The sequence below is a fragment of the Buceros rhinoceros genome, unplaced genomic scaffold (genome assembly GCF_000710305.1).
Source record: "Buceros rhinoceros silvestris isolate BGI_N320 unplaced genomic scaffold, ASM71030v1 scaffold1075, whole genome shotgun sequence".
Lineage (NCBI taxonomy): Eukaryota > Metazoa > Chordata > Aves > Bucerotiformes > Bucerotidae > Buceros > Buceros rhinoceros.
The window spans coordinates 62,376-69,399 of NW_010411018.1; the positions used below are offsets into that span (position 1 = coordinate 62,376).

Genomic DNA, 7,024 nt, shown 5'->3' on the forward strand with positions numbered 1-7,024 from the left:
CTCTGAGATATGAACTGTAGGATTTAATAAGGTTAATGTGACAAATTTTATAATTCCATGCCTATGTCCTAGAAAAGTACAGTTGATTGGATCATTTACTGGTTCTTATTACCCATTGATAAAGTTAATTTTATGTTTTTTCTCCTGCCAGAGACTTTGTAGAAACTGGGGGTGCACTGGCCCTTGCTGCTGAAGACAGAAGGGGGCAGTGGTCACCTAACGTGTAAGAGAAAGACAGATGCAAATAATGTTACAGAATAAAAGAATGCTCTAGGGAACAAAGCATAAACTAGAATAAATTCTTCTCTAAGATAAGAAACTACTCTGTTATTTACTGAACTCCTAAGTGTTTATTAAAAATAGATACTTGTTGCACCTATGCACTGAGTGGTTAAAAATTATCTGAGGAGAAACATATGGCAATAAACGATTAGCTAAGTTCTATAGGAAAACTAGGATAGTGCCATCACGGTATGTTTGAAACGTAACTTTAGCAGTCCACCAATCTCACTCAGCACAATTAGTTTAAGGAAGAAAGAGATATCTCTGGGGTATAGAATAAAGATAAGAAAATTACTTTGTATTTGGCTGCCTCTCTTCCCAGGTATCAAGTTATCCCACCTTTTTGACACCAATAATATCAATTGTCAATGTTATTACTATTATTATTGCATCATTTCCCTTCCCAACCTTTCAGCCAACAGTGGTACAGTTCTTGCTCTGCTCTAACAGGATGCAACACGAACCAGCATGGTTTGGTGTATATTAACAGACATACTGTCTGCAGGGTCTTGTTCTGCACTCCTACATCTTGCAAGGTCTTTCTTTCCTATTTGCCATTTGTAAAGACAAATATTTTCAGAGTATAAACAGTATTCCATCTTTGGTTTGACATACTGTCTGCAGGGTCTTGTTCTGCACTCCTACATCTTGCAAGGTCTTTCTTTCCTATTTGCCATTTGTAAAGACAAATATTTTCAGAGTATAAACAGTATTCCATCTTTGGTTTTGCAGAACAAATTCCAAGGCATGGTCTTTGATTTTGTAACCAAACAAGTATTTGACATCAGCATCATGATACTCATCTGCCTTAACATGGTCACAATGATGGTAGAAACAGACGACCAGAGTAAAGAAATGGAAATCATATTATCCCGGATTAACCTGGTGTTCATTATCCTTTTCACTGGAGAATTTGTCCTGAAATTGATTTCACTTCGCCATTACTACTTCACTATAGGCTGGAATATATTTGATTTTGTGGTTGTCATTCTCTCCATAGTAGGTAAGAACAATTCCCTTTCAAGAAAGAAATTTTGGAAGGGAACACTTGTTTCAAGAACATGAAATTTATCTATTATTTCCTATACAGCTTACATGTTGACTCAGATCTTCATACTTTGTAGCACACCATATACGATACGTTGCATGTAAGATTTTTATCTCTTCTATTAGATTGACTGTCATCTTCCACATCAAAATTATAAAGGAACTATGTGGCACATTAACAAACAAAGAAGAATATTTAGTGCCATATGCAAACTAACCACAAATTTGCTTTCAGTTCTAAAACTGTGAAGGGGGTGAAATTTTTATTTGCTTTTGCTAATTAAGGTCTTGGTGACTTTTTTAGATTTCTGACAACTAGAAGCTAACGACTTTCCAACATGCAACTGAGCTTGTGAAAAAACAATTTTTAAAGAGTGATACACCTGAGAGAGGTTGTGCTGATACAGTGTAGATTTTCAGATAAAAACAAACCACTAATTTGCACAAAACGACACCAAGTTGGGTGGGTGTGTAAATCTGCTTGAAAGCTGGGAGGCTCTACAGAGGGATCTGGACAGGCTGGATTGATGGGTCAAGGCCAACAGTATGAAGTTCAATAAGGTCAAGAGCTGGGTCCTGCAATTCGGTCACAACAACCCCCTGCAACGCTACAGGCTTGGGCAAGAGTGGATGGAAAGTTGCACAGTAGAAAAGGGCCTGGGGGTGCTGGTTGACAGCCATCGAATATGAGCTAGCAGTGTGTCCTAGTGGCCAAGAAGGCCAATGGCATCCTGGCTTGTATCAGAAATAGTGTGACCAGCAGGAGTAGGGAAGTGATTGTGCCCCTGTGCTCAGTGCTGGTGAGGCCACACCTTGAGTACTGTGTTCAGTTTTGGGCCCCTCACTTCAAGAAGGACATTGTTCAGAGAAGAGCAACAAGACTAGTGAAGGGTCTGGTGAGCAAGTCTTATGAGGAGCAGCTGAGGGAACTGGATCAAAGGAGGCTCAGGGGAGACCTTATTGCTCTCTACAACTCCCTGAAATGAGGTTGCAGGGAGGTGGGGGTTGGTCTCTTCTCCCATGTGACAAGTGACAGTACAAGAGGAAATGATCTTAAGTTGCACCAGGGGAGATCTAGGTTAGATATCAGGAAAAGCTTCTTTAGAGGGAAGGCTGTGAAGCATTGGAACAGGATGGAGTCCCCATCCCTGGCAGTGTTTAAAAGCCGTGTGGATGTGATGCTGAGGGACATGGTTTAGGGACCCTGGCAGTGCAGGGTGAACAGTTGGACTTGCTGATCTTAAAGGTCTCTTCCAAGCAGATGATTCTATGATTCTATAAAAGGCCATGGTAATGGGCTCAGCTTCAAGAACTAATAATATTTAAGACAAAGACTTCTCTTTCCAGGTTGCTTTACGAGTAACTGAAAGGTTAGACACACACTAGCTACCTTGCCAGAAGCAGTCTTCTTTCTTTGACGTATTTCCCTTCTTCTAGATAGCATTTCAAAATAGGGAAGGTGCATTCAAGTAATTTCAATTACAGCAAGTAATAATTTGTATGATGTTTTGCTACAACATAGAATCTCTATACTGATTACTTTTGACACAGCAATAAAAAAAATCTTTCTATAAGTGAGTGAATACATTTTAAATGATACTTTAAATATTAATTATTTTCCCTCTAGGTATGTTCTTAGCTGAGATGATTGAGAAGTACTTTGTATCCCCCACACTGTTCAGAGTCATCCGACTTGCCAGAATTGGCCGAATCCTGCGTCTCATTAAAGGCGCTAAGGGAATCCGCACTCTGCTTTTTGCTTTGATGATGTCTCTTCCTGCGTTGTTCAACATTGGTCTGCTGCTGTTCCTGGTCATGTTTATCTACGCCATATTTGGCATGTCCAACTTTGCCTACGTTAAGAGGGAAGTTGGGATTGATGACATGTTCAACTTTGAAACATTTGGCAACAGCATGATCTGCCTATTTCAGATCACCACGTCTGCTGGCTGGGATGGTTTGCTAGCCCCAATTCTTCACAGTGGGACAGCATGATCTGCCTATTTCAGATCACCACGTCTGCTGGCTGGGATGGTTTGCTAGCCCCAATTCTTAACAGTGGGGAGCCAGACTGTGACCCCCACAAAGATCATCCGGGGAGCTCCGTGAAAGGCGACTGCGGCAACCCTTCCGTTGGGATCTTCTTCTTTGTCAGCTACATCATCATATCGTTTCTGGTAGTGGTGAACATGTACATTGCTGTGATTTTGGAGAATTTCAGCGTTGCTACTGAAGAAAGTGCTGAACCCTTGAGCGAGGATGACTTTGAGATGTTCTATGAAGTCTGGGAAAAGTTTGATCCCGATGCCACACAATTCATAGAATATAGTAAGCTATCAGATTTTGCAGCTTCGCTAGATCCTCCTCTTCTTCTAGCAAAACCCAACAAAGTCCAGCTTATTGCAATGGATCTGCCCATGGTAAGCGGCGACAGAATTAACTGCCTTGATATCTTGTTTGCTTTCACAAAGCGTGTTTTGGGGGAAAGTGGGGAGATGGATGCCCTCAGAATACAGATGGAAGATCGGTTTATGGCAGCCAACCCTTCGAAAGTCTCCTACGAACCCATTACCACCACACTAAAACGAAAACAGGAGGAAGTATCCGCTGTCATTATTCAGCGTGCTTACAGACGTCACCTTCTAAGGCAAAAAGTCAAAAAGGTGTCTAGTATATATAACAGAAATAAAAACAAAGAAGGAGATGGACCAGGTATAAAAGAGATAATTATTGATAAACTAAATGGGAATTCCACTCCAGAAAAAACAGATGAAAGTTCCTCTACAACGTCCCCACCTTCTTATGACAGTGTAACAAAGCCAGACAAAGAAAAATACGAAAAAGATAAAGCAGAAAAGAACTACAAAAGTAAAGATGTCAGGGAAAATAAAAAATAAAGATCTAAGAATTCTGCTTGTGGGACAACTTGTTTACAGTCTTTGAGAATGAAGCATCAACCGGACTCCTGCAGGAGGTTTATGCCAAACTGACAGTTTTTACACATATATGTGTGTGTGTGTGCGCGTGTGTGCATATATATACATTATATATATACTTAAGGTCAGTGCCTATAAAAAAACAGTGAACCTTCATCATCAGACTGTGACTCTGTGAATCAGGGTAACAAACTTGACAAGAGGTTACTGTTTTCACTGCAGCTGACACTGCTAAGAATGAGGGAAAAAGTGGCTCCACAAGAGAACACGGAGCATGAAATGAGTGCAAAGCGATACTTTTTTTTGTTTCACATACTGCAGAACACATAGAACAGTAATTCTCTTCACTGTTTGTAATGCGACTGCTACATTTATCATATTTTTACAAAATTAGTATTAGTGTATTTATCATTTTTTAATTCACAAATTGTTTACTATTATATGTGACTATTTTTGTAATAGGTTTTATGTTGGGGAAAGAGGTATGAGGACCAAGTGTTCTACTCCCAGATTCTCTATAATGTACAGACAGATAGAAGCAGTTTGCATAGGCATGCGCGCTTGTCGATCATGCATAAATAACAATGTGACATGCACAAACCTAAAGATTTTAAGAACTTCCATGTTTCAGGACAGCTCTTAAATTTGAGGCATTCTAACTACTTGCATGGCTGCATCCAGACTATGTGCATCCAGATTCATGTGCCTGGAAAGTCTCCTCTAATTTACAGAAATCTGCAATGACTTATTTTTATGTAAATCATCAAACATGAACAAGTTCTTGGTTTTGTTAAAATATTCACAGCTTAAGAAATATTGTGCGGTTTCTGCACTGGAAAAACAACTTCACCAAAATACACCTGGGAGTTCTTTTCTTTTTTTTTTTTTTTAAACAGCTCACATTTTTTTCCTAGACAGTTCTTTAGTTACTGTCTCCTTTCATTATGGCCAACATCCAATGAATCAATAAAATACCGTTTTCCACGTAAATATACTGTTGTGCATATTTGAGCATAGAATTGCCACACTGAATTGCTCCAGATATGTACCACAGTATGGACAATTTGCAAGAGCTCAACAGGACATGTATTCTCTGTCATTATAGGTAGCTTGGAGAGAATCACTGATGCATGTCAATGCTTTTGCTGCTGTATCTTCCTCCTTCCACTGTCCACGGTCTCCATTATAGGAAGCCATGTGTCAGTGGTGAAGTGAGTGAAATAAACTGTCCAACCAGACCTCCTTCTTTCAAATCATCAAGCAATAGTTTGCAGCTGTTTATGAGCTTCTTTAGTTTTGCATTTTAAATTTGAAGTGGCTACTATATGATGTAGAATCAGATTGTACAGGCCATATTTGCAAACTATTTAACCTGTTGAAGATGTGGTTAGCATATTTAAACAATGTAAAGAAATACCATTTGGCAACAGTTTTGTGTATAAGAAAAGTGTCTTCAAGTTTAGATCACTGTTTCTTATATTTCTTTCCTCATTCACTTGGCTTAATTTCTAACCACGGTAATTTCAAACTGGCATCATCACATTATGAGAAAAAAGTGAGTATTTGTAGACTATCTTGTTTTTATATTATATTTGCATATATTTCAATGTGAAGTAAATTGTGTAAATCTGGAACTCAGCTTGTTTCCAAATAGTTATATCTGGTAACAGGACATAGCAAGGGAAGCATTAGGGGAACTTGCAAATTTCCAGCATCGTTTGCATCAGAAGTTCCAAGATAGTCTCATTGTTCATGAAATCCTTGCTATCTCGCAGTGTCTGTTTACATAGCCTATTCTTACTCTTTTTGAATCACGCTGCACTTGTACAAATAGGATCCACTATATTTCCCAAGAACAAAACAGCACATTTGTATAATCAAGGACATCAGGACATTTTGTGTTTCATACACAAGCTATCATTAAATGTGAAATCTTTCTTTTACAAATGCTTTTGACTTGTAATGTGTTGGTGAAATGCATGCAGGAAATTGTTATTATCATAAACAATGTCAACAATATTACAAATGAGCCAAAAAATAAAGATTTCATTTTTTTATTGTATTTATTTTTCTTTGTCCTTCTGTTGGTTAAAGCAAGATAAAAACCGGCTTTGGTACAAATAAAGAAGGCTTTCTTTAACACTAGAGCTAAATATCTTATTCTTCACATTTTTAACTTTTTTTTATGTAAAAAATCTGAGAATTTTGACCACACCCCATTGATTTGGTGACTTTTTCATCACCAGCATACTGTCTGGAGATAACATCGGACACCTACCCATGCTGCCCCAACAGCCTTTCTGTTAACCCTCAAGAGACTACTCGGATTGGATTGGTGATTGAGTACTGATTTTGTTGTTTCAAAATAATTGATTTTGCTTCCCCAAGTCACGTCTGTCTTTTGCCCATGATGACAATTGGTGCATGTGCTTTCCCTGTCCTTTGTCGTGATCCGTAAGTCGTTTGTTGTGTTTTCTCCTGCTGGAGTGAGGGACAGTGGTGGCTGCATGGTGCTTGGTTGCCAGCTGGGTCTAAACCATGACACCTATTCATATTACCTTTTCAAAACAGCACCTAAAATCTGCAGAACTTCAGCTCCGTGAACAGCTTGGCAAGTGTTCTGACAAGGAATGACAGTTAATCGTTCATTTTCAGGAATCTGGAGTCTCTTAAGTGCTCTGTAAAAGTAAGATTCCTGTATCCAGCTTCATTACCAAGCAACAAATGTGGAAAAACATTGACTTTGGCCTGGACCAGCA

At 38.9% G+C, this 7,024-nt stretch overlaps 1 protein-coding gene across 11 annotated transcripts in view; it reads left to right on the plus strand.

Moving 5' to 3' along the window:
* LOC104493188 (sodium channel protein type 3 subunit alpha) overlaps positions 1-4,546 on the plus strand; it is a 63,682-nt gene extending 59,136 nt beyond the window's left edge. For 10 of the 11 annotated variants that reach the window (XM_010135823.1, XM_010135832.1, XM_010135826.1 and 7 more), the window contains 3 exons: positions 1,015-1,285; positions 2,957-3,318; positions 3,396-4,546. In XM_010135823.1, the coding sequence (XP_010134125.1) occupies positions 1,015-1,285; positions 2,957-3,318; positions 3,396-4,226 (1,464 nt within the window). In that variant the 3' untranslated portion in view covers positions 4,227-4,546. Of the gene's footprint in view, positions 1-1,014; positions 1,286-2,956; positions 3,319-3,372 lie in introns of all 11 variants that reach the window. The other variant, XM_010135822.1, reaches the window with a different exon arrangement.
* Positions 4,547-7,024: the final 2,478 nt, after the last annotated feature.